Source organism: Mastacembelus armatus, chromosome 3 (assembly GCF_900324485.2).
Source record: "Mastacembelus armatus chromosome 3, fMasArm1.2, whole genome shotgun sequence".
Taxonomy (NCBI): domain Eukaryota; kingdom Metazoa; phylum Chordata; class Actinopteri; order Synbranchiformes; family Mastacembelidae; genus Mastacembelus; species Mastacembelus armatus.
This window is the reverse complement of record NC_046635.1, coordinates 14,525,762-14,551,358: the sequence shown is the minus strand read 5'-3', so window position 1 is coordinate 14,551,358 and position 25,597 is coordinate 14,525,762. Positions and strand designations below refer to the sequence as shown.

The 25,597-nt window shown below is 41.6% G+C and overlaps 1 protein-coding gene across 1 annotated transcript in view; it reads left to right on the top strand.

Annotated features, from left to right (window-relative positions):
* LOC113138270 (CUB and sushi domain-containing protein 1) overlaps positions 1-25,597 on the top strand; it is a 950,854-nt gene that overhangs the window by 884,169 nt on the left and 41,088 nt on the right. The window contains exons 58-60 of the mRNA XM_033325108.1: positions 9,663-9,851; positions 11,469-11,645; positions 20,431-20,616. Of these exons, the coding sequence (XP_033180999.1) occupies positions 9,663-9,851; positions 11,469-11,645; positions 20,431-20,616 (552 nt within the window). The remainder of the gene's footprint in view (positions 1-9,662; positions 9,852-11,468; positions 11,646-20,430; positions 20,617-25,597) is intronic.

The following is a 25,597-nucleotide window of genomic DNA, read 5'->3' as shown; positions in this document are numbered from 1 at the left end:
CATGAGCCTGCCGAAAATGCTGCAGCAACAAATACCTGCTAGTTAGTTTCAGCGAACACTCCTTGCACTGCCACATCCTAAAAAGAAGAATGAAAAAGCATTAGATAACATAATTAACAAATGATTATTGTCATGTTATTCTGTAGAATTTCAACCACTTTTTTTCTTTCTACTGTTACATGCATGTCAACTGGTGTACTATAAAGAGAAAACTACCACACTGAGCAACAACTAAAGTGACAGGATTTTTTAAACATGTTGAAATATAACTATATTAAACTTTTTAAATATATCACACTAAAAAATAATGCTGGAGAACAGCAATGTAATATTGAATCTTCAGAATAGTGTTGGGGCACACTGGATTGGATATACAGTGGGTACGGAAAGTATTCAGACCCCTTTAAATTTTTCACTCTTTGTGTCATTGCAGCCATTTGCCAAAATCAAAAAAGTTCATTTTATTTCTCATTAATGTACACTCAGCACCCCATCTTGACAGAAAAAACCAGAAATGTAGAAATTTTTGCAAATTTATTAAAAACGAAAAACTGAAACTCAGTTTTAACTGAATATTAATGTGTCAAATCTATGAAGTGCTTGAATCATTTTTTTGAGTGTAAGGTTGCCCACCCTGACCTTCTGTGGCCTATTAGTGAGGAAATCCAGAATCCATGAGCAAAGTGTGGTGGTTAGTCCCAGGTCAAGTTTACAAGTTTGTATGGCACAATGGTGTTAAATGCCGAGCTGAAGTCTACAAATAGCATCCTAACATATGTATTAGGATGCTCCAGATGAGTAAGGCTGGTGTGAAGTGTGATTGAGACTGCATCCTCTGTTGATCTGTTCCTGCAGTAAGCAAACTGTAAGTTGTCCAGGTCAGCAGGGATGTTGGCTTTGATGTATGAAAGAACAAGTCTCTCGAAGCACTTCATGATAATTGGTGTCAGAGCGACCGGGCGATAGTCATTCAGACATTTTACTGACTGTTTTTTGGGCACAGGAATAATGATAGTTGATTTGAAGCATGTTGGGACTGCAGCCTGCTGCAGAGACAGATTGAATATGTTGGTGAACACCCCCGCCAGTTGGTCAGCACATGACTTCAGCGTGCGACCTGGAACCTTGTCTGGTCCTGCTGCTTTGTTGACATTGATCCTCCTCAGCATGGATCTCACCTGATGGCGTTCGAAGACAGATACCGACTCCTGTATGGGTGATGGTGCTGTCTGGGTTTCCATGCTGTTGGAGTGACCATCAAAGCGCGCAAAGAACTGGTTCAGGGTGTCAGGAAGCGTGGCATCATGGCTGGACAACAAGGGGCTATTCTTATAGTCCGTTAGGGCTTTGATGCCTTTCCACATGCTGCGGGGGTTGTTATCTTCAAAATGGCCCTCAATACATTGCTGATATCTGTGTTTTTCTGCTTTAATGCCCTCCTTGAGATCTTTCCGAGCATTTCTGTAAACTAGCCTGTCCCCTGACCTGTAGGCAGCATTCCTCACTTCCAGTAATGAGTGTACATTTCTATCAAACCATGGTTTTTGATTTGGGTACACCATTCTGGTCTTGGTCGTTAACACAGTGTCAGTGCAGAAGACTATATATGCTAGAACGAATGAGCTATATTCTTCCAGATCTCTGCTCGCAAACAAATCCCAGTCTGTATTTCCAAAACAGTCCTGGAGGTGTGAAGTAGATTCCTCATTCCAGACTTGGACCGTTTTGACAGTTGGTCTTGTTCTGCAGATCAGAGGTCTGTAGGATGGAGTCAGATCTACAGAGATGTGGTCTGATAAGCCTAGGTGTGGAGATGGGGCTGCTTTGTAAGCTCTTGGGATGTTGGTGTAAACTTGATCCAATATATTATTGTCTCTGGTCGGAAAGTGTATGCTGGTGTGTAGTTTGGGCACCATTTTTAAATCCACATGATTGAAGTCTCCTGCTACAATCGCAGCTCCCTGGGTATGCATTCAACTGGCTGTTGATAGCTTCATGCAGCTCTTCTAGCGCTAGCTTAGCATTAGCCTGTGGTGGTATGTAGACAGCTGTGACAACAATAGCAGCAAACTCTCTCGGGGTGTAAAAAGGTCTGCATTTCAGTGACAAATATTCGATGTCCGGGGAGCAATGTGACCTAATAATGTCTGCCGATGTACACCAGGCATTATTAATGTATACACACTCTGCCGCCTTTGTTCTTACCAGAGTCAGCTGTTCTGTCTGCTCTGTATACGGAGCGGCCCGCTAGCTCGATAGCCGCATCGGGAACAGCGTTATCCAGCCAAGTCTCTGTGATTACCATAACACAGTGGTTAAGGCGATGTGAAGTAATCCTGAGTCTTATTTCGTCCATCTTGTTCACGAATGACCAGGAATTTGTAAGAAAGAGACTCGGAAGCGCTGGTCTGTGTGGGTTAGCTTGTAGCCTAGTCCGTACGCCGGCTCTCTTTCCCCGCTTTTGTTTCTGGTCTCTTCGCCGTCTTCGACGCCTCATGGCGGTATGATGAGCGTTCCGCTGAGCTCCTCAGAGCGCAGGATCTCCGGTGGGATCTCCATGCTTCACTGTCTTCACTGTGTACTGTGGTTTGAATTCAGAGTTTGGGGGTCGTCTCAGAAACTGTCTATGGCCCTTGGACCCAAAAAGAACAATTTTACTCTCATCAGTCCACAAAATGTTCCTCCATTTCTCTTTAGGCCAGTTAATGTGTTCTTTGGCAAATTGTAACCTCTTCTGCACATGCCTTTTTTTAACAGAGGGACTTTGCTGGGTGATTCTTGAAAATAGATTAGCTTCACACAGACGCGTAACTGTCACAGTACTTACAGGTAACTCCAGACTGTCTTTGATCATCCTGGAGCTGATCATTGGCTGAGCCTTTGCCATTCTGGTTATTCTTCGATCCATTTTGATGGTTGTCTTCCATTTTCTTCCACGTCTCTCTGGTTTTGCCCTCCATTTTAAGGCATTGGAGTTCATTTTAGCTGAACAGCCTATAATTTTTTCCACCTCTTTATAGGTTTTCCCCTCTCCAATCAACTTGTTAATCAAAGTACACTGTTCTTCTGAACAATGTCTTGAACGACCCATTTTCCTCAGGCTTTCAAATGCATGTTCAACAAGTGCTGGCTTCATCCTTAAATAAAGGCCACCTGATTCACACCTGTTTTTTTTCACAAAATTGATGACCTCACTGATTGAATGCCACACTGCTATTTTTTTGAACACACCCCTTTCAACTAATTGCCCAATTGCACAGCCTTAAGCGCATGTATATCATGAATGCTGGGTCTTGTTTGTTTTCTGAGAATCTACTGCACCTACTGGTAACTTGTTTGCCATGTAGCAATAAAAAATATACTAAAAACCTGGATTATTCTGGTTAGTCACATTGTACTGCTATTATTTTGAACAATACTGTATGATTTTATTTGTAAAGAAACTCATCAAAAAAAGTCATCACTGCTGAGAGCTAAGGAAACACTGGGCTCAACAGAGCTGTGACTTTTGGTCAGCCTGGCTACAGTGCTGAAGTAATATCATTTCAATATACTTTGAATATGCTTTTTGATGGCATAGGTTCAAAGGGTAGTGCTGTAACATTGAAAACACTAATTCCATTCCAGTAAGAGTCATGCTCTGTCAGTTAGACTGTAGTCAATTTTCATGTTTTATTCTCTAACTTCATTAATTATTTTTAAGCAGACAACAGAAGCAGTCACATAGACTGGCAAATGGCAGCAATGTGCATACCACACACATAATTGCATAACTCCATTAATTATTAATATTAAATATCTGCATCCACATTTTTTAAGTTTATGCAGTGGTTTTTCCAAAGTATACATTTTGTTACATAGAGGAGGCTGACATACCCTGTAAAACAAAAAAATAACAGCCAAAGTAATCAGAATATACATAATACAAATGGAAAAATGCACTATAATTAGGCAGGAAAAGTCTCAGAGGAGAAAAATGATCAACTCAATTTACAATAGTAAATCCTGAGCCATCCATAAGAATCAGAATCAGAATCAGAATGAGTTTTATTGCCAAGTGTGTGTGCACACACACAAGGAATTTGTTTAGGTACCAGTGCAAACAGACATAAATACAAATGCTACAAAGGGTCAAACAGTAAACATAAATGCTACAAATGCTACAAAATGCCAGTGTCATAGTGCAGGTGGTGGAGGGGAATGGTGGAGAACTACGAGTTTAAGAGTTGGATGGCCTGAGGGAAGAAGCTTCCTTTGTGCCGGGCTGTCTTGATGTTTGGAGCTCTGAAGCGCCGGCCAGAGGGTAAGAGCTGGAAGAGGTGGTGGCTCGGGTGGGTGGCATCCAGAGTGATTTTCTGAGCTCTTTTTCTCACTCTGGAGGTGAACAGGTCTTGGAGGGTGGGTAGGGGAACACCGATGACCTTCTCAGCGATTTAGAGGCGGAGCTAAACCAGACAGTGATGGAGGAGCACAGTCACAGACTCGATGACTGCTGAGTAGAACTGGGTCAGCAGCGTCTGTGGAAGGTTGAACTTCTTCAGCTGGCGCAGGAAGTACAACCTCTGCTGGGCCTTTTTCACGTTTGAGTCTATGTGCAGGCTCCACTTCAGGTCCTGAGAGATGGTGGTGCCCAGGAACCTGAATGACACCACTGATGCTACAGTGAAAGAAAGAAAGAAACAACCTAATGCATGTATAGTGCCTAATGCATAATGCATTGCATTGCATGCAATGCAGAGTTGTAAAATAGCCTGATCTCTGTAATGTGATTACTAGACACTCTAGATCCATACTCACAGCTCTTGTATTCATTTTGACTGGTTGACATATAAACAGACCTGAACTACACAGCAAACCACCATCTCTGAGCGTGTTAATTTAACACTAAAAATTTCACATAGAAATACTTTAGTGTTGATTCGCTTATATTTGTTACGTCAATAATGACGGAATAGGAGAGGACCCAAAGGCAGATGCAAAACGGTGAGTCAGTCTATTTAAACACAAAATCACTGGAGATCAATCCACAACATAAAACTCTCCAGGCACTCGGGACAATCCCTCGCGGAGGTACGGTGCAACGGATGCCTTGTTCAGAACTGCCTGGCTCGAGGATGACAGGGTCATGCACACCACAGGTAACTGCTGACATGCAGGGACCTGGAGAAACAGAAAACAGTTAAGTATTCGGCTGATCAGGTTTTCTCAACTAAGCTGGTGAGATGCTACCACGTGTAGTTAACGGGAAGAACTGGCGACGCTGGAGAGATGAACCAGAGCTTTTATTGGAGACTGTGAGTAATTGGAACCAGGTGACGCTCATCAGCAGTAACCGTTCTCCCAAGGCACACCATTAGACAATACACACTGAGGTAGAAAGGGAATGGAGACACACAAGGCAACTGGGAGGACCGGTACTGCTGCCTCATGACAATATTGCGCTGTGTATCTGTTTTTATTTTCTGACTTACATTCTATCTATTGTGTTAATCCTTTACCTGTGTAAAATAAAAGTAAAGTACTTTCACTTTTGGTAAATCATAGTGAATTTCCAAAAACTACTACAGTACAGGGTGGACTGTGGGTGTACGGTGTTCGTTATGGAGATGTTTTTCCATCTGAAAATGTGTGAATACCTTTTGAGGATTGCATTTAAATCTCAATGAAAACCTTCAGCCTTGTTTTGTTTTAGTCGGGGATTGCAATATGCTACTCAGTTCTCAGGACAATGTGCATGGACAGAGGCAGCATTGCCGCTTAAAAATTACATCCCTATATGGCAAAATTCTAGTGGATGTTTTAGGAGCACTGTCATCCACAAACAACCACGATGTCTTTCTTGAAACAAACGGTGTTCTTTATTTTACAAGACGTTGCAGTGAGTGACCAGTAGATGGTAGTGGGGGCCACAGACGAGTCAACAGGAGTCGAAATGGTCACAGCTGGACCGGTACATGGTAACACCCTGTGGATTACAGGTGATGCTGCCGGGTTGTACAGGCGCTTGCCCGCAGAGCGATATCTGACAAGGTACCGAGTTCTCCTGGGTCGTGGGATCCGGTAGGGGTCTTATTTGAGTCTTGGAGAGCAGGGAGAAGACAGGATTACAACAAAAAACTGTTCCAGCAATAAGATTCCTTAGTCTGTCTCTGAATGCTAAAGTTCTGGTCCTCCAGCAGGACTGGGGAGCTATCAAAAGTCTTTCAAAAAAAAAAAACACAAAAGTCTTTATCTAGGTCAGGCCCAAAAAAAAACACCAGCGGCTTCTAAGAACGCTGGACAACATAGGGGCACAGGCTATTGAGGCTTAGTACCAGTCCAAAAAAAAAAACAGAATAAAAATATAACACCTCCCTGAATTCCTGAGTCCTTAAAAGTTCCAGGTTCGGTGAAGGCGATCAGGAACCCAATAATCTCCACTGAAGTCGCTGATGGAAAACAGACAATCTGGCAGCCCTCTAGAGGCTGGCCTGCTCTATTTATCTAGGAGCAAATGAACAACAGGTGAACCCAATCAATGACAACAAGGTCAAAACAACTGACGTAAGAAAACACATTCCTGTGTGACCCTTCAGGGTATGGGCTGCGCCGGAAACCAGCAGCCTCAGGTCCTAACACTCTGATAACTAACTAGTAGGAGTGGGATTATTTCATACCTTGCACATGTCCTAATGATGTTTCAGTCATTACTAACAATAGGTAGTCAGTGTGGCTGCTCAGACCAACCTGAGCAGGGCTCACATTAGGGAGCAGAGAGGATATGATCCACTGAGGGTGTGTGATATCATTTTAGATACATACAATGCCATATATTTGAAACTACAGTACATACAGTACTACATATTGATCGTGCAATGACCACAAGAGGCAATGCCTTAAAAGATCATTTGAAAATGTGCACAAGGTGCCTACAGGATTAAGGTTGTGGGCACCACTACCTATTTAGCTCTATAAATTTACACTGTTAACTGCAGTGTTCAGTGATCACCGCCTGACCTGCGTCTGCCCATCTGGTCTGAGTTATAGATTTCTATTAACAGTCAATCACAGAAATCCCTTTTCTCTTGCTCCCTTCATTTTAAAACCAGAGTCAAGTTTAAGGACCTCATTACATTATATAACTCTTAGTTATACTGTTTCAGGCTGCTTTTAATCTTATGTCAGGTTTCAATTCAATTCAATTCAGTTTTATTTGTATAGTGCCAAATCACAATACAAATCATCTCAAGGCACTTTACAAAAACTAAAACTAAAAACCCAACAAATACCTTATGAGCAAGCACTTGGTGACAGTGGAGAGGAAAAACTCCCTTTAACGGAAGAAAAAACCTCCAGCGGAGCCTAGACAAACTAGACAAAACTGGTCTCCGTGCAGCCGCTGTGAGACAAGTTCACAGGGACCATCTCCAGCATGAAGGATAGCTTGTTCTGATGAAATTTTGAAGTCCTGTCTCCTGCATAACACAGCGCTGTTTAGCTGGCAGCCTGGGTGTAACTAGGAAAAGGTAGAACATAATTCATTCAAGAAGAATGTTATATCGGAATATAATCAAATACGTACAAGACGTATCTACATTTGGAGTTTAGTTCAACAGGAATGACGAATAGTCATGTTAAAAGTGGCAACTTGCTGTGGCAGTGTGACACTTTGAAGTGCCACTAAAGTAAATGATATGATAGTTTGGGTTTTTATTCCATGTCGAATATGTTAAGAAAATGAAGAACTAGTTGATGAATTAACCTCGGATGGGCCAGGATAAGCAGCAGATGTTGGATGGATGAAAGGATGGATAGTTGATAAATTTCTATATTAAATGTTTTGGGTACCTTCATCTTTGTTCTTATTTTCAAATAATTTAATAGAGACAGCAAAGTTTGATTTGCCACCTGCTCAGATCATGTGGTAATGTGTTTGCAATTAAAATGTTACCTTATCCAAATGGATGGCCATGATCCAAAAGATTCAAGTTGTTCAAAAAAGGGCTTTGGTCAACATGCATTCATTATTTGTTGGCCTTATTTACTTCTAGCTACATTGTGTCAACTGGAAAATTTCTATATGAATCTATTGCCAGCAGAATAAAAAACTGATAACTGAATAATTAAAGCATACACAGACATTTCATATTGAGCTATATTCAGGTGCATCATGGTGGCATGTGTGTGTCCCTAAACAGATGCATGTACAGCTGGGTACATGTCCAGAGACACATTCTTTTCCTCTGCTAACGATGCCTTATCATTGCACTATAAGTCTCGTCATATTTCCAGTAGTATAACAGTTATGATGCGCTAAAACACAAATACACAAACATTCTGCAGTCATGAGAGCAGATCAATATGGCATAGTTGTTCACATGCGTTTTCCATTGAAGGGATTCATTCTCACTTGTCTGGTTTGCCTGTCTCCTTCACTTTTTCTGTCTTATCCCTCTCCCCCTCTCTCCTTTCCAGCATCCGCTGTCAATTATGAGAGTGAAACTTTCTCTGTTTCCTTAGAGTGTTTCCTTATAGTGTCTAGGGTACTAGACACACACATCTTGGACTTGAATTTGACTGAATGTCAATCTCGCCCCGTGACGTGGAGAATCAAACTCCACTCTTGGAGGACTGGCATCCACCCAGACAGCAGAGCAGAATACAAAGAATGAGAGAGAACAGAGAATAAAGAAGTCCCGAAAACAGAGCAGAACATGACAAAAGACATGAACATGACAAAATATTTACAATGTCATATTACCACAGAACCCCAAAGCCTGAATGTGCCACTTGTTCAACATGCAGTTTTATGAGAGACCTAAGATAACTGTACACAGATAACACAGATAACTTCCCTGTTAAACTGACCCATTTAAAGCCTAAGACATGACACCATTTTTGTCTAGTATCAGCTTCTTTGGGAACTACACTATATTATTTTACAGTACACTATTTACTAGAACTCTGTGTTTAGTGAACTCAATTCTTCAATTATAGAATAAATCACTTGGTTTGTGTTGATTAATTTGGATTCATTCACCACTATGATGTGCTTTATTTTGTGACATTACATGAACAAGCTTCAGATTTCCTTTTTTTTTGTATGCGCTGAACAAAGTAACACTAAAGGCTCTTTGGAGTTGTCTTTAGAAATGACTTTGAGGTAAAATTATACTAAAAAAAATCACATTCAAACCGATTTAATCACTTCAAGAATAATGCTGGCTTGTAATTCTTTGTTTACTATCTGCCATTTTGTTACCCAGATCTTTTGTTCCCTGATTTGAGATTCATGCACTATATATTTCCCAAAAGATTTGTCCAAAAAGCGAGTGTCTGTGGAATACTAGCAACCTCACAATGTAATTTACCAGCTTATGGCTGCAAGAATTACAGCCATGACAGTTTATACCTGTTAATAATAAAATTATTAATAAATGTGTGAAATTTCACTTTACTGCTCACTGCAAAGTAATCTCAAATGGTAGTGATTGCAGTGAGTATAGGAATGAATATGGACATATCTAATGTTATTTAACCTGTTATGGTTCTTCACAAGTGTCTCTTTTTCCTAAATACTATATATTAAAAGTATAATACTTGTTTTAGTACACTCTATGGAAAAATATTACTGTTAATAATAACAATTCAAGGTTCAAGCAGTGTTTTCCTCTCTTTTGCAGTAGTGAACTGCACAGACCCTGGCCATGTGGAGAACGGTGTGCGTCAGTCTGGCCTACGTTATCCAGAAGTCTTCAGCTATGGTGTAACTGTGGCACTCCACTGTAAAAGAGGATTCTACCTGCTGGGCTCTGCAGTCCTCACATGTCAGCATGATGGACAGTGGAACCGTCCAATCCCATGCTGCCTGGGTATGTACCATATGGGACAAAACTAACTACAGTATACTGCAGCACTTTAAGTCCTACTTCACAAATTAGCAACACTCTTGAAACAAAAGAGATTCAAAACAATCACCAAAGGAATAAATATCTTGTAAAACATTATGCAAACTTAAAAGATTCAAGAGCACAGGTGTTTTGATATTATACCTTTATCAATGTATCAAACAAAATGCAGCCCCTTATCTAGATCACCTCCAAACAATTGTCACCTCCTTTACCAAAATTTATCAAAAAAGAGAAACAAGAAAAGAGCCAAAGAGCTCTTATCAATTGAAAAGAGTAATTGTAGACAGCCACACAAATACACAGCCCCAAACCATCACCAACACCACCATTAATTACTTTACATGGAATATATAAAGAAAATATAAAATCTAGGTTTGTGTAGACAAATATGGGTAGTCTGCAAATTATTTAAATTGAGAGAAACAGTGATAATACAGTTTTAGAGAAAAAAGATATAAGATATAAGCAGGTGCAGAAAGAGCAATCTATGGAAATATAACTGAAATATTTGTAATATATATATATAATATTTCCTAGGTTACAACTTTGTGCAATTCTGTAAAAAACAAACATTTGTCATGATAAACACAAGTAGTTACATACAGGTTGATTTGTATTCCTGTCATATTTTTTAGAGAATGCCATTTGAGAAGTACATTTGCTTGAAGAATGTCAGAAGCAAATGAGAAAATGAGAGAATAAGACAGGGTTCCAAGTACAGAATGGGAGGAAGTAATCATAAAAGGAGGATGGGATTAGTATTTGTGTGTGTGTGTGTGCAAAAAAGTGAGCATGTATCTTTTAGGGCAATAGTTGTTCTTGTAAAAGAACTACCATGGCTGGTAGAAACACAACTTAAACAGAGGGTGAGGCTGATTCAGGGATGGAGGATGGAGAAAGAAACACAGAGGTGAACAGGACTGCAAAAATGAAACGGCAACAGAAAGGTAAAGATGAAGAATGAGACAGAGAGGGCCAAAAGACAAGGTGAGAAGCAGGAGAAGATGAAGTAATACAATTTGGGGATAAAGGGAGATATTGGAGGACCAGACATCTGGTAGAAATAGAAAATAGAGAACGGTTTCATATCTCTGTCCTCCAGCAAACTGTCCTCTGTAAAATGTCAATTTTTCCAAAATTTAAGTAAAAAATAGAAGATTTTTCATTAATGCCTGTTGCTTTAACACTAGAATGATTTCTACTGGTTTACAGCACAGAGGAGCAGTTGAAAGTCCCTTTCTGTGTTTTCTAGCTGAAGTGAATTTAATTTCACACATGGTTTCTATCTCACTCAGGTACTTATTAAACATAATCAAAATAAATTTTACTGGAAGGGTTACATACTGCCACATAGTGTAAGCAAAATAGTATGGGTTTTGTGTAATTATCTGTGTATATGCAAGTTATATTGTCAAATTGCAAAAGACATTAACCACTACACCTTCACTCAAATTCCAAATCCCGCTCTTGATGTCTGTCTCTACAGTCAGGGTGTCATACGCCACAACAGGGTGTTTTGACTGACACACACAACACTAACTTTTCCTCTCTCTTCAATGTCTTACTGTCTGTCTCTAGCTATGTCCTGTGGTGACCCTGGTGTACCCCCTAATGCAGTACTATCTGGACCCCACAGCTGGACGTATGGTTCAGTGTTACAGTACTCCTGTCTGCCTGGAGGTGTGCTGGTGGGCAACGCTACTCGCCACTGTCAGGAAGATGGGACGTGGAGTGGAGCGCCACCATACTGCACTGGTAATTGCAGATCATTCAAAAAAATCAGCAATTTGGATATTTATTCAGTCACAGTCTTTCATTTTTATTGAGGTTGTTCAAAATGGAAGGCATGCTGTTCAAAGGTGGAACAGGATTTAAATCCAGAATCTTCTTGTGATGAAACAACAGCGCTAACCACTGCTTTGCCATGTCACCTAGGACAAATAAATAAAATCCTGTGATTCAAATAAACTGAAGCAGGCAATGAAGCCTGTTCAATCAGTGAATAGAAGATAAATCTGGTTCAAAAAAAAAAAAAAAGTATCATCCCATTTGCTGTAGCAAGTTTTTTCACTCTCATTAGAGTGAGCATTATACACAAACCCAATAACTACTTGCTACTGGCTGGTGCATTGCATAAAATACAGTAAGTGATAATTTGATGACTATGTTTGTACATGTTATCTTGAGCAACTACTATGTGCAATTTTTTTTCAAAGTAATGAATGAATTTTCAAGTACAGAGAACATGATTATGTATTACTAATCTAAACCAAATGCCTCCTGTACTGATGCATTGTACTGAATTGTCAAGAAACAGGCAGGAGAAGAAGGGTGGAAGTCCTGGTTTACTACTCAGATTGTATGTGCTGCTCTATAACAGGCTTAAGCAGATCCCACAGTACTACAGCTGATCATATCCAAACTCAGCTTCAACTGTCTCTACAGCTCAAATACAATAAGCTTACTCCACTGTCCTCAAAACAGAGCACTCAGCAGGACAGAATCCATCCTGCTGTTGAAGACCTCATTGAGATCCAATAAACTGTATTTAGAGATGTACCCTGTTAAACTCTCAAATTCCTAAATGGACCTTTTTGACCTGTAGCATGAAGACATATAGATATTTTAGCATGCAGGTAACAATGAGAAAAACCTCTGACTCTGTGTTTTTAACATTTAATTACATAAAATCCCTTAAACCTAGTTTAAGGGTCATCAGTTGAATGCAGTTGTTTTACATCAGCTATATGTGGATTTTCTGGGTGTACTGGATTATATTGTATATATTATAGATTATATTGTTTACATGTTTGTATCTAAACAGGTTGGTCCTCGTGGGGGTCCTTGGTTGCTTCAGTGTTGCACATGAGACTTACTGTTATACTTTACTCGCTTTAAACTTTATTACAGACATAGCGGATTGGGTAGTCCTAAGAATAACAAAATACAATAAATAATAAATGAACTCACACTAATCAAACATTTGTGTAGAGGCTAATGGTTCCTCATTCTAGATGACAACCAGATGGAGCTCTGTTCAGAGTTAAATATAGTGAAGACAAAACTGTTAGCAAGTTCAGATACCCCTGACATACATGCATTCATTCATTCATTACTTATACCCACTTATTCCTATTCAAGGTTACAGGGATCTGCTGGAGCCTATCCCAGCTCTCTTTGGGTGAAAGGTAGGAGTGTACCCTGGACAGGTCCCAGACAACCACATACACTCACACTCACTCCTGTGGGCAATTTAGAATCATACCAATCAACCTAATGTACAAGTTTTTGGACTGTGGGAGGAAACAGAGTATCCGGAGTACACTTATACAAGCAGAAGGAGAACATGCATACTCCACACAGACAGGCCCCTGCCTGGTTTTGAACCAGGAACCTTCTTGCTAACCACTCAGTCATTGTACTGCCCTGTCTCACATAAATATATATATATTATAATATTAGTTATATATTATGTGTATATATATATATATATATATATATATATATATGAATAAATAAATGGATGAATAAAGTATCTATCTAATCTAGTCTAATCTAATATATAAGATTTTGCTTTACACCAGAACAGAATGCAACCACGGGGGGCACAATCCAGTGTCTTCGTGTGCCGGTCCCAAGACCGGCTAAATGCAGAGGGTTGTGTCAGAAAGGGCAGGCAATGTAAATTTTAAGCCAAATCAAACATACAAATCACAAATATGACTTCCATACTGGATCGGTAGCCAGACAGCATAGGATGGTGGTGTGTAGGATGACTCTGATGGTGAGGAAGATGAAGAGAACAAGGGCAAAGCAGAGGACCAAGTGGTGGAAGTGTCGTGTGGTTTTCATGGAGGAGCTGAAACAGGCTCTGGGAGGTCAGGAGGTTCTTCCAGTTAACTGGACAGGTGGGAGGGTACTTGGTGTTTCAAGTAGAATTGGCAAAAGCCAAACAAAGGGCATATGAGGATTTGTATGATAGGTTGGACACTAAGGAGGGAGAGGTGGATTTGTACAGTTGGTGAGGCAGAGAGGCAGAGATGGGAAGGATGTGCAGCAGGTTAGGATGATTAAGCACAAGGATGGAAATGTGTTGACAGGTGCCACAAATGTGATGGAAAGATGGAAGGAATACTTTGAGGAGTTGATGAATGAGGAAAATGTCAGAGAGCACAGAGTAGAAGAGGTGACTGTTGTGGAGCAGGAAGTAGCAAAGGTCAGTAAGGATGTAGTGAGGAAGTAAGAGAAGTATGTTCGAGTGGTGCAGGACATGTATGAGAGCTGTGAGACAGTGGTGAGGTGTGCTGTAGGTGTGACAGAGGATTTCAAGTTGGAGGTGGGACTGCACAAAGGATTGGCTTTGAGCCCCTTCTTGTTTGCTGTGGTGATGGATAGGCTGAGAGATGAGGTTAGACAGGAATCTCCATGGACCATGATGTTTGCAGATGACATTGGTATCTGTAGTGAGAGCAGAGAGCAGGTGGAGGAAAATCTAGAGACGTGGAGGTTTGCTCTGGAAAGAAGAGGAATGAAGGTTAGCGTCAGTAAAACAGAGTACATGTGTGTAGATGAGAGGGACTCAAGTATAACGGTGAGGTTACAGGGAGTAGAGGTGAAGAAGGTGGAGAATTTTAAGTACCTAGGGTACAGAGCAACGGAGAGTATGGAAAAGAAGTGAAGAGACGTGTGCAAGCAGGTTGGAAAGGGTGGAGGAAAGTGTCAGGTGTGATGTGTGACAAAAGATTGTCAGCAAGAATGATAGGAAAGGTGTACAAGACAGTGGTGAGACCAGCAATGTTGTATGGTTTAGAGACTGAGAAAAAGACAGGAGGCAGAGCTGGAGGTAGCAGAGCTGAAGATGTTGAGGTTCTCTCTCGGAGTGATAAGGATGGATAGGATCAGGAATGAATAGATCAGAGGGACAGCTCATGTTAGATGTTTTGGAGAAAAAGCAAGGGAAGCCAGATTGAAATGGTTTGGACATGTTCTGAGGAGGCACAGTGAATACATTGATAAAAGGATGCTGAGGTTAGAACTGCCAGGAAAGAGGCCTAGAGGAAGACCAAAGAGGAGGTTCTTGGATATAATGAAAGAGGACGTGAGGATAGTTGGTGTTGGTGTGGAGCATACAGAGTTATAGAGTTAAATGGAGGCAGATGATTCGCTGTGGCGACCCCTGAAGGGAAAGGAAAAGAAGAAGAAGAAAGAAGAAGTTTTACACCAGAACAGATGGTTTACAAACATTTGGCTTGTGCTGCAGCTTCCTGGAGTTTGAAGCAACAGCATTGTATTTTAATTATCAGCCACAGTGATTCTCTGTATGCTGCCTTTTCTGTGCCACAAGCGGGCTGTTGGGCTGTACACTGGTGAGTACAAAAAGTGTTGAAAGGACAGGTCTTCAGAGTCATTAGGCACATCCTAATGATCCTAATGACATCCCTTTAAAAACTATCTGGAAAAATTCTTCATCATCTGATGGACCATTGGTTAAGTAATGGCCTAAATAGCCTTGCCCTTAAGGAATGCAGTGAGATAAGATAGACAGGAAGAAATTAGGACCCTTTTTCTTTCTGCCTTATTTGTAAGAGTCATAATGTTGCTATTATTAGCATTGTGTTTGATGCCAAAATCTACACCATATTATTGAAGACCAACACTATACAAATGGAGAATCACCAAATCATATGAATACCCATGGTGGTTAATGAGAGAACAGTCAGTCATGCACCCGCTCCACATCCATTTGACTGCACTTAGTCATCAATATACAGTGGGTACGGAAAGTATTCAGAGCCCTTTAAATTTTTCACTCTTTGTGTCATTGCAGCCATTGGTCAAAATCAAAAAAGTTCATTTTATTTCTCATTAATGTACACTCAGCACCCCATCTTGACAGAAAAAACCAGAAATGTAGAATTTTTTGCAAATTTATTAAAAAAGAAAAACTGAAATATCACATGGTCATAAGTATTCAGACCCTGTGCTCAGTATTGAGTAGAAGCACCCTTTTGAGCTAGGACAGCCATGAGTCTTCTTGAGAATGATGCAACAAGTTTTTCACACCTGGATTTGGGGATCCTCTGCCATCCTTCATTGCAGATCCTCTCCAGTTCTGTCAGGTTGGATGGTGAACGTTGGTGGACAGCCATTTTCAGGTCTCTCCAGAGATGCTCAATTGGGTTTAGGTCAGAGATCTGGCTGGGCCAGTCAAGAACGGTCAGAGTTGTTCCGAAGCCACTCCTTTGTTATTTTAGCTGTGCGCTTAGGGTCATTGTCCTGTTGAAAGGTGAACCTTCGGCCCAGTCTAAGGTCCAGAGCACTGTGGAAGAGGTTTTCTTCCAGGATATCTCTGTACTTGGTCGCATTCATCTTTCCTTCAGTTGCAACCAGTCGTCCTGTCCCTGCAGCTGAAAAACACCCCCACAACATGATGCTCCCACCACCATGTTTCACTGTAGGGATTGTATTGGGCAGGTGATGAGCAGTGCCTGGTTTTCTCCACACATACCGCTTAGAATTAACACCAAAAAGTTCAATCTTGGTCTCATCAGACCAGAGAATCTTATTTCTCATAGTCTGGGAGTCCTTCATGTGTTTTTTGGCTTTCATGTGTCTTGCACTGAGGAGAGGCTTCCGTCGGGCCACTCTGCCATAAAGCCCCGACTGGTGGAGGGCTGCAGTGATAGTTGACTTTGTGGAACTTTCTCCCATCTCCCTACTGCATCTCTGGAGCTCAGCCACAGTGATCTTTGGGTTCTTCTTTACCTCTCTCACCAAGGCTCTTCTCCCACGATTGCTCAGTTTGGCTGGACGGCCAGGTCTAGGAAGAGTTCTGGTCGTCCCAAACTTTTTCCATTTGAGGATTATGGAGGCCACTGTGCTCTTAGGTGCTGCAGAAATTCTTTTGTAACCTTGGCCAGATCTGTGACTTGCCACAATTCTGTCTCTGAGCTCCTTGGGCAGTTCCTTCGACCTCATGATTCTCATTTGCTCTGACATGCACTGTGAGCTGTAAGGTCTTATATAGACAGGTGTGTGCCTTTCCTAATCAAGTCCAATCAGTTTAATTAACCACAGCTGGACTCCAATGAAGGAGCAGAACCATCAAAAGGAGGATCAGAAGAAATGGACAGCATGTGAGTTAAATATGAGTGTCACTACAAAGGGTCTGAATACTTATGACCATGTGATATTTCAGTTTTTCTTTTTTAATAAATTTGCAAAAATTTCTACATTTCTGTTTTTTTCTGTCAAGATGGGGTGCTGAGTGTATATTAATGAGAAATAAAATGAACTTTTTTGATTTTGGCAAATGGCTGCAATGACACAAAATTTAAAGGGGTCTGAATACTTTCCATACCCACTGTAAATGTTAAAAAGAAAGGGAGATATCATCCTACATTGTTGAATCCCATTATTCAAATTAAAAGCAAGCATATGGAATAGCAAGCAAAGGACATAGATTTTTCATGGCAAACTGTAAATGCTCAGCACACATATCTTATCATCAGAGTATCACTCCATTGTGGATTTCTAGTGAAGTAACAATGTAACAAACTTTTCACATAACTGAACACATCTCCCCTATACAGTAGTATATACAAAAGGGGGGAAATCAAGGCTAAATCGAGCTAAAAATCCTGTAGTGTCAGCCTGGCATAAGTTAGACTCACACCCAAACACATATGCCCTCTTTTTCTCCGTCTCTCTTTCTGTGTTCATTCAGTGTTCATCTTTCATTGTTCATAAGTGTTTTTCTGGTTCACACTGATCTTGTATTTTTTTTAGATCACAACATGGTAATAAGCATTTAGTGTAGGGAAAAAAACTTTTACTTGTAGTACGACAAGACCTAGTGAAAATCATTATATATCAATATAGGTCAAGATTAATCTGCCACTGAAGAAAAAATAATGATGCATCAAAACATATGTTGCTGCCACTTATTGACCCATCTGATGCTCCTTGGATTGTATTTTATGGATTTTATTTGAGTTTTTGTGATTTTGTTCAATTAAAAGGAATTATGGAGTTAAGGGTTAATTTTTTTTAGGTTTATATGAATGATAATGACAGCTGTAAGAAAATTGGAGAGAGGAGTTTTACTCTCTGTGTCCTGGTCCCCACTCTGGATTGTCAAACTTTAGGTTGGCTAATAAACCTGGCCAGATTTCTAGAGATGAGAGCCACACCAACCAAAGTGAAATGGAAGCCGTCCCTCGCTATCAGACCAGGTTTTCCCTAGAAAGTGGCCCAATTGTTTATGAAGTCTACATCATTTGCTGGGCACCAACTAGAGCAGGGGTTACCAAACTTTTCAGCCCACAACCCACAAAATAACGGTTCTAATAACTAATAGGTGTATCCAAACTTGGGTATAATGACAGCACAAAGGAACAGAACAGCCTGACAACACATCCATCCATCCATCTATCCATTATCTATACCCCCCAGTTAGAAATGTGAACAGGCAGGTGATGAGCCATGCGCACTGTAGAAGGTTAGGGTTAACACCTATACACCGTCAATGGCTGTGTGCTTCTGCTTAGCAGTATGTTTCCGTCAGACCGTCAACCAGGCTAATTCTCCAGGCTGCCATCAGACAGGTAGGTAGGTAACTGGTAGGCTAACGAGCCAGAAGTAGCTAAAAAGTCAACGCTAAATCTGGAAACAGCAAGAAGTATCGGACAAAAAAAAGAACGGTACTTGACTAGTACAGGAATATGTAACGATTTATGAGTTGTACAAAGAATCTAGAATCCTAGAAAAAGCTGTTGCTAAGCAGCTATCAGACCACTTACACAGGAATGAACTATTTGAAGATTTTCAATCAGGATTTAGAGCACATCATAGTACAGAAACAGCACTGTTGAAAGTTACCAATGATCTTCTCTTAGCCTCAGATAATGGACTTGTTTCTATACTTGTCCTCCTAGACCTTAGTGCTGCATTCGACACCATTGACCACAACATCTTATTACAGAGACTGGAGCATGTGACTGGTATCAGAGGAACAGCGTTAAAGTGGTTCCAATCCTATTTATCGGACAGATTCCAGTTTGTTCATGTCCATGATGAACCTTCCACACGAACAAAAGTTAGTTATGGAGTTCCACAAGGCTCTGTGCTAGGACTGATTCTGTTCACCCTGTACATGCTTCCTTTAGGATATGTCATTAGGAAGCACTCTATTAATTACCACTGCTATGCAGATGACACTCAGTTATATCTATCTATTAAACCTGTTAACACAAACCAGTTAACCAGACTTCAAGCCTGTCTAACTGACATAAAGGCCTGGATGACCAGTAACATTTTACTTTTAAACTCAGAGAAAACAGAAGTCATTATATTTGGGCCAAAAAATCTCAGAAATAACTTTTCTAAAATTATAGGTACTCTAGAAGGCATAGCCCTGCCCTCCAGCACTACTGTAAAAAACCTTGGAGTTATTTTTGACCAGGACATGTCCTTTAACTCACACATAAAACAAATCTCTAGAACTGCATTCTTTCACCTGCGCAACATTTCCAAAATTAGGAACATCCTGTCTCAAAATGATGCAGAAAAACTAGTCCATGCATTTGTTACCTCAAGGCTAGATTACTGTAACTCATTACTATCTGGATGTCCCAATGTCTCCATAAAAAGCCTCCAATTAATCCAGAATGCCGCAGCCAGTCCTGACGGCAGTCCTGACAGGAACTAGCAAGAGAGATCATATTTCTCCTATATTGGCTTCTCTTCATTGGCTCCCTGTAAAATATAGAATAGAATTTAAACTCCTTCTCACATACAAATCCCTTCATAATCAAGCTCCTTCATACCTTAAAGACCTCATATTACCATATTATCCCAATAGAGCACTTCGCTCTCAGAGTGCAGGTCTACTTGTGGTTCCCAGAGTTTCCAAAAGCAGACTGGGAGGCAGAGCCTTTAGTTATCAAGCTCCTCTCCTGTGGAACAAGCTCCCAGCCTGGGTTCAGGAGGCAGACACTCTGTACTTTTAAGGCTAGACTTAAAACCTTCCTCTTTGACAAAGCATATAGTTAGGGCTGGCCTCAGGCAACCCTGAACCATCCCTTAGTTACGCTGCTATAGGCCTAGACTGCCCGAGGACCATCGGTGCACTGAGCTCCCCTACCCTACCCCCCCCCCCCTTCCCCTCCCCTCTCTTCCTCTCCTCCCACCTCATGTGTATTCCACCATTGAATGTCACTCACCTTGTGCTCTCTCTCTCTCCCCTAGTTTGTGCTCTCTCCCTCTCTCTCTGTTCTCTCTGTACCTTCACAATGTGCGTCTCTAGTTCAGTACTTCTCAGCAAGTCATTTTAAGTTAAACAAGTTCAGTTTCCCTACATATATATTGCTATTCATAGATACAATATACCATGATCTATATTTTACAATATGTAAATATGTAATAGTATATTGTCAATGGCATAGTTAATGTCCATAGCAACTAAGGAAGCCTGTGCATCAGCTGTACATACAAATTGTGTGTTTGGTACATTAACTTTATGTCCCTTTTCTCCCTATAGGTGCAAGTTCAGGAATTTGTGGAGACCCAGGCATCCCTCCTCATGGTGCCCGTCTGGGAGGTGACGAATTTAAAACTAAAAGCCTGCTGCGTTTCAGCTGTGAGGCAGGATATAGTCTGATAGGCTCAGCTGAGAGGACATGCCTTCACAATGGAACCTGGAGTGGCACACAGCCTGTCTGTCAAGGTGAGAAAGCATTTTAACAAGTATTTCTGTGCCCCATGTTTACAGTACATGAAAATTTGACACTATTGAGAATGTAACAAAGGTCATTAGAAACCTTACACTTCAAACAGAATACACATCACCTTTATTTTTATTGACATTTTTATATCCATCATAGCACCACTATGTTCTTCAGTATTGACTATCAAAGCAGTGAATTATCTCCTAGAGTCAGAAGAGATATTCATGAGCTGTGCACTGCAGTCTGCTTATAAAGCACCCTATACTGACCCAGTTTTATGGGTAAAAGACATCCACTTGTTTTATACAAAGGACTTGGATGTAACAACATATGCATGCCTGTGCTTCAGAAACACCCTTCATTTGAGAATCAAGTTATCCTTGATTCATTTGGTATTGCCTCTGGGTCTCAACCCAGATTCTATAAAATATTGCTATAAACATGGGCATCACTAGGTCATTTTTAGGGGGGCTTTAGTCCTGCTAGCATTTCTACTCAGGCCCCCTAAAGATTTTGCGATTCTCCGTAAATCGTACACTAGTGATGCGGGGATGGCAGTTATATCCGCGGGTGCTGCAGATAATCCACGGGTCGGGTGTGTCGGGTAAGAAAAAAATACATTCACATTAATTGCAGGTGGGTCGCGGGTGGATGAGATCAGTCATTAATGATGCAAATATTAACTACATTTCTCTAAAACACGAATGACGATCGGGTGCGGATACCAATATCAGAGAAAATTATAGGTCCAGGCAGGTGGATAATTTATTTGAAGCTGCGGATGCGGTTGACATTTAACCTCAGCATCTCTGCTGTACACAAATTCGTGATTGCTTCAGTCCCCTTTATATTTAATATGAAAAGGATCAGAGGACAAGACAAGGTGTGTGTTTGTCGATAAATTGTTATAATATCTGCATCTGTGCAGTTCTTTGTCATAAATACAGTTTACAAAATGTCATGGGGTCTCATTGGGGGCTGAGCCCTCCTTAAATGAAAATCCTAGAATTGCCCCTTGCTGTAAAAATAAACATCACTTTTGTATAAAACCACAGTACATTTGTAATATATGGACTTAATTATTCAGTATTTTATGTGAAAATAAATCAGCCCAACTTCTAAACAGCTTATTCTCTTTGGAGAATACAGTAGCATCAGGCTAGATGGCATGCTAATGACAGTAAGCAAATAATCTACTACCAAACATAATATAATTCACATTACATAGATTTTACACTGTACAGGACTGTACATGACAGTGGTTTCAGAAAGTAGGCTACTCAGAACCCTTCATTTTGCTGTTTTTTCTGTGTTGAAGATTTAACTTTAAATGGATAAACTTACATTTTTGACCTTGAATCTACATGTATACTCTGTGTTTTTGGTACATTGACATTACATGTTATGACAGACTGAAAAAGTTTAAAAAGATTTTTGCTAATTTTTTAGAAGTCTCATTTACAGACTATTCATATTCTTAATGTAGTACTTTATAGACACTTATAAAGATAATATATACACGCATTTGAGAACAGTTATTCTTCGGCTGATTTTTCACTGTTCTATAGTCTATAGTCTTTATAGTCTATAACTGACACTGTCACATGACACAAACAATTTATTGTACCTTTGGCCTTAAATGGTGATCTAATATGAAGACAAAATGCAGAATTGTTGTGAAGGATTGAAATGTGTCACTCTGAGCTGAATCTTCCACAGCACAGTGGTAATAATTCACTTTGGTACATCATATACAACAGCAGTTTTCAAAGGCACTCTTTAAAGCTTTTGGGGGTTAGGGGAAATTAAAGTGGGTCCCCAAAATGTTGTAGAGACACTGGAATGCTAATCTGCTTCCTGTGTTACGTCTCCTATGACCAGTGATGTTAGCTTGGCTAAATAAAATAGCAGCTATTAACCCCATGGTACTCTGACATAGATCTTAGATTAAGGTATACAGATGGGCTGTTCTAGCAGTAATTTTAATGGGTAGGGGAGGTCATAAGAGTAAGTCATACAGTTTCAGTGTATTTTTGTATATTATTGTGTTGGGATGTGACCCAAAACACCACTGGTATATCAGAATCAGAATCAGAATGAGCTTTATTGCCAAGTGTGTGAGCACACACACACAAGGAATTTGTTTAGGTACAGGGGGGGTACTCCAGTGCAAACAGACATAGATACAAATGCTACAAGGGGTAAAAACAGTAAACATAAATGCTACTGAAACAAATGCTATAAAAAACTAAAAAAAAATGCACAGATAACCTGAAGCAGAATGTAAAGGGAACTAGGTGGTGTGCAAAGAGCAAAAGGTGCCAGTGACATAGTGCATAGTGCAGGTGGTAGGAGGGAATGGTGGAGAGCTATGAGTTTAAGAGTTGGATGGCCTGAGGGAAGAAGCTTCCGTTGTGCCGGGCTGTCTTGATGTTTGGAGCTCTGAAGCGCCGTCCAGAGGGTAAGAGCTGGAAGAGGTGGTGGCTCGGGTGGGTGGCATCCAGAGTGATTTTCTGAGCTCTTTTTCTCACTCTGGAGGTGAACAGGTCTTGGAGGGTGGGTAGGGGAACACCGATGACCTTCTCAGCGGTCCGAACTGTCCTCTGAAGTCTTAGGATATCTGATTTAGAGGCGGAGCTAAACCAGACAGTGATGGAGGAGCACAGGACAGACTCGATGACCGCTGAGTAGAACTGGGTCAGCAGCGTCTGTGGAAGGTTGAACTTCTTCAGCTGGCGCAGGAAGTACAACCTCTGCTGGGCCTTCTTCATGATGGAGTCTATGTGGAAGTTCCACTTCAGGTCCTGAGAGATGGTGATGCCCAGGAACCTGAATGACTCCACTAGTGCCACAGTGCTGTTCATAATGGTGAGAGGGGGGTGGGTGGGGGCATTTCTCCTGAAGTCCACAGCAATCTCCACTGTTTTGAGCGTGGAACGGAGAGCTGGGAGAGTTTATTCTGGAGGAGTGATGGGATGATGGTGTTGAATGCCGAGCTGAAGTCCACAAACAGAATCCTTACATAAGTCCCTGGTTTGTCCAGATGTTGCAGGATGTAGTGCAGCCCCATATTGGCTGCATCATCCACGGACCGATTGGATCGGTAGGCAAACTGCAGGGGATCCAGGAAGGGTCCAGTGACGTTCTTCAGGTGGGCCAACACCAGTCTTTCAAAGGACTTCATGACCACAGATGTCAGAGCCACCGGTCTGTAGTCATTGAGTCCTGTGATTTTTGGCTTCTTGGGGATGGGAATGATGGTGGAGTGTTTGAAGCATGCAGGGACTTCACACAGCTCCAGTGATCTGTTGAAGATCAGAGAGAAGATGGGAGCCAGCTGGTCAGCACAGGTTCTGAGGCATGATGGTGAAACCCCATCTGGTCCTGGTGCTTTCCTTCTCTTCTGCTTCCTGAAGAGCCGACACACATCGTCCACACTGGTCTGAAGTGTCGGAGGGGGGTTGATGGTTGGAGGTGTTAATGGTTGCTCTGGAGGGCAATCAGAGCGGGTGGGGGGTGATTCAAATCTGCAATAGAACTCGTTCAGATCGTTCACCAGGGTTTGATTGCCTATTGAGGAGGGGGATGGAGTCCTATAGTTGGTTATTGTCCTCAGGCCTCTCCACACTGAAGCAGAGTCGTTAGCTGTAAACTGGTTTTCCAGCTTTTTGGAGTAGCTCCTCTTAGCTGCTCTGATCTCCTTATTCAGTGTGTTCCTGGCCTGATTATACAAGACCCGATCACCACTTCTGTAGGCATCTCCTTTGGCTTTACGAAGCTGTCTGAGTTTTCCAGAGAACCACGGTTTGTCGTTGTTGTATGTTAAGAAGGTCCGGGTAGGAACGCACATGTCCTCACAGAAACTGATATAAGATGTAACAGAGTCCGCGAGTTCGTCCAGGTTTGTGGCAGCAGCTTCAAAAACACTCCAGTCAGTGCATTCAAAGCAGGCTTGTAGCTCCTGCTCTGTTTCCCTGGTCCATCTCTTGACAGTTCTCACTACAGGCTTAGCAGATTTGAGCTTTTGCCTGTATGTTGGTATGAGGTGGACCAGACAGTGGTCAGAGAGTCCTAAAGCTGCTCTGGGGACGGCGTGATATGCATCCTTTATTGTGGTGTAGCAGTGGTTCAGAATATTGCCCTCCCTGGTGGGGCACTTGATGTGCTGCTTGAATTTGGGCTGTTCGTGGCTCAAGTGTGCTTTATTAAAGTCTCTGAGGATGATTAAAACAGAGTCCGGGTGTTGCTGCTCCGTGTTTGCGATCTCCTCAGCCAGCTGATGCAGCGCGTCGCACAGGCGCACTTGCGGGGGAATGTAAACACTGACCAGAACGCACGAGGAAAACTCCCGCGGCGAGTAGAAGGGTTTACAGTTAATGAAAAGCGCTTCCAGGTCAGGACAGCAGATCTTCCTCAACACTGTTACATCTGTACACCACCTCTCACTGATGTAAAAGCATGTCCCACCACCGCGCGATTTCCCCGTTGCGTCTGAGTTGCGGTCCGCTCTGATCAGCTGGAATCCGGGTAGATGGAGCGCGCTGTCTGGTATGGCTCCATTAAGCCAGGTCTCCGTGAAACACAGAGCAGCAGAGTTCGAAAAGTCCTTGTTTATCCGGGTAAGCAGGTGTATTTTGTCCATCTTGTTGGGTAGAGAGCGGAGGTTCGCCAGGTGTATGCTGGGCAGCGCTGTTTCTGGGGCCGCACTGACGAAGTTTCACCAGCGCACCAGCGCGCTTCCCCCGTTTGCACTTCCTGAGAAGCGCAGCTGCTCTGCCAACAAAAACGCTCAACAAAACATCCGAGTGTGCAAAAATTGGAGGAAAAATATCCTGGGAGTGCTGCCGAATGCTTAGCAGTTCAGCCCGAGTGAAACTTAATAAGTTACAGAAACAAAGTGCAGGACAAACTAACAAAAATAACAAAACAACTGGAGAGCTCCAGACCGAGGCAGCCGTCCGCGGCGCCATCTTGATACTA